The 1,700-nt window shown below is 41.8% G+C and overlaps 1 protein-coding gene across 1 annotated transcript in view; it reads left to right on the top strand.

Annotated features, from left to right (window-relative positions):
* Positions 1-1,700, top strand: part of sbf2 (SET binding factor 2) — a gene marked incomplete at its 3' end in the record, with an annotated part of 115,177 nt that overhangs the window by 47,681 nt on the left and 65,796 nt on the right. The window contains 1 exon segment of the mRNA XM_037689557.1: positions 1,129-1,234. Within this exon segment, the coding sequence (XP_037545485.1) occupies positions 1,129-1,234 (106 nt within the window).

The following is a 1,700-nucleotide window of genomic DNA, read 5'->3' as shown; positions in this document are numbered from 1 at the left end:
AGTCCAGTTGTACTTTCTATAGTCCAGTTGTACTTTCTATAGTCCAGGTGTACTTTATATAGTCCAGGTGTACTTTCTATAGGAGGAAAGACAAAAAACATGGGGTTGCACCGATAAATCGGCCCCGATTTCCTTAATTTGGGGAAATTGGAAATTGGCTGACTTCATTTACATTTCAGAGCACGACCTCGTGGCCAGTTTAAACAAGTTTGTATTGTTTCTAGGATGTTGTTCAAGGGCATGTTTTTCAATAAAATAAGATTAGAAAATTGAAGGTGCACTTTGACCTTATAACACCTGACAGTGTCGCTTATAAAACAAAATCGGAATCGGCAGGTCAGACTTTTTAGAAATCAGTGATCGGCCAGAAAACTGCAATCAGTGCACCCCAAGATATAAATAATTACAAATACAAAGAGGTAGAGTAGAGCAAATAAAGACGGCAGCAGAGAGAGGACATGTGGTCAGTTTGACCTCCAGCAGTCTAAGCCTATAGCAGCCGAACTAAGGGACAGCTCAAGAAACCCAAGCTGACCCTAACTATAGGATTTATCAAAAAGTAAAGACTTAAGCCTGGTCATCTGGATGGTTTCTTTTGTTGCTGAGACATTTCGTCCCTCATCCGAAGGATGAAGCTTATCACCAGTTTATCACCAGCAAACTGTTTTTTTTCCACTCTGGGAGTGAACTGGTTGTGGGATTCAGTTTAGTTTGGTGACTCCTCAGATTGAATAAGTCCTTCAGATGAAGGACAAAACATCTCAGCAACTAAATAAACCGTCCAGATGACTTGACTGAACATTGTTGGATCTATACCTGGATTATTGAGCATTGATTTTGGTACTTAATCCCAGTCTTAAAACTGGACAATGTGTCAGCCGCATGGACAGAAACTGGAAGTTGGTTCCACAAGAGAGGAGCCTGTTAAATGCAAGAGTCGTGGATATATTCTGTAAATATATATATTGGTAATTAAGAATCTTTTTAAAAATTCTGAAGTACTGTTACAACTGTGTTCTGCCGGTCATAACTCTGAGCTGTCAAATTCCAGTTGCTCGATTCTCTAAATGGGATGTTTGTGGAAATGTACACGTTTTCCTGACATTTTGGCTCCTTTTGTTTTCACAGAAGCTGTTTAGCCTGGGAGCGGGAGATCGACAGCTCATCCAAACGCCTCTCAACGACACACTGCCGGTCACAAACAAGAGTGTCTCCCTGCTCTTCCAGCAGCTGGGTGGGTTCAGGCACTTTGAGAACCACCAACCAGTGACCGTGTGACAAAATTTAACCTTTGTTGTGTCGTACTTCTGCTTTTTTCAAGTCACTCTTCTAAATGACAAACATTTCAAGTTTTATCCACAAGTATTCACAAAACCTTTGTTTCAAAACCACTACTACTACTTCGGCTGCTTAATGTGTGCGACATACACCATTTGCTTCAGTTTTGTTGATCACGTGATGTAAACTTCAGTACTGTAAGTCAGGTGGGTGAGATCCGTTACATGGTTGATTCTGACTCAATATTTCTGAGGCAAGATTATGCTGTCGGTGTCCCATCAGCTTATCAGTTTCAGCAACTAGAACAAGCGCCTGACAAAGATTCGTTGGACTTTTCAGGTTTCTCGCTGCAGTGGTTGCACATTCTGTTGACAGTAGGGGTGCACCGATAAATCGGCCGGCCGATCGATCGGCCCCGATTT

The sequence above is a fragment of the Nematolebias whitei genome, chromosome 2 (assembly GCF_014905685.2).
Source record: "Nematolebias whitei isolate Nwh7 chromosome 2, NemWhi1, whole genome shotgun sequence".
NCBI lineage: Eukaryota > Metazoa > Chordata > Actinopteri > Cyprinodontiformes > Rivulidae > Nematolebias > Nematolebias whitei.
The sequence above is the reverse complement of the archived record's forward strand: the minus strand, read 5'-3'. Positions and strand labels throughout refer to the sequence as shown.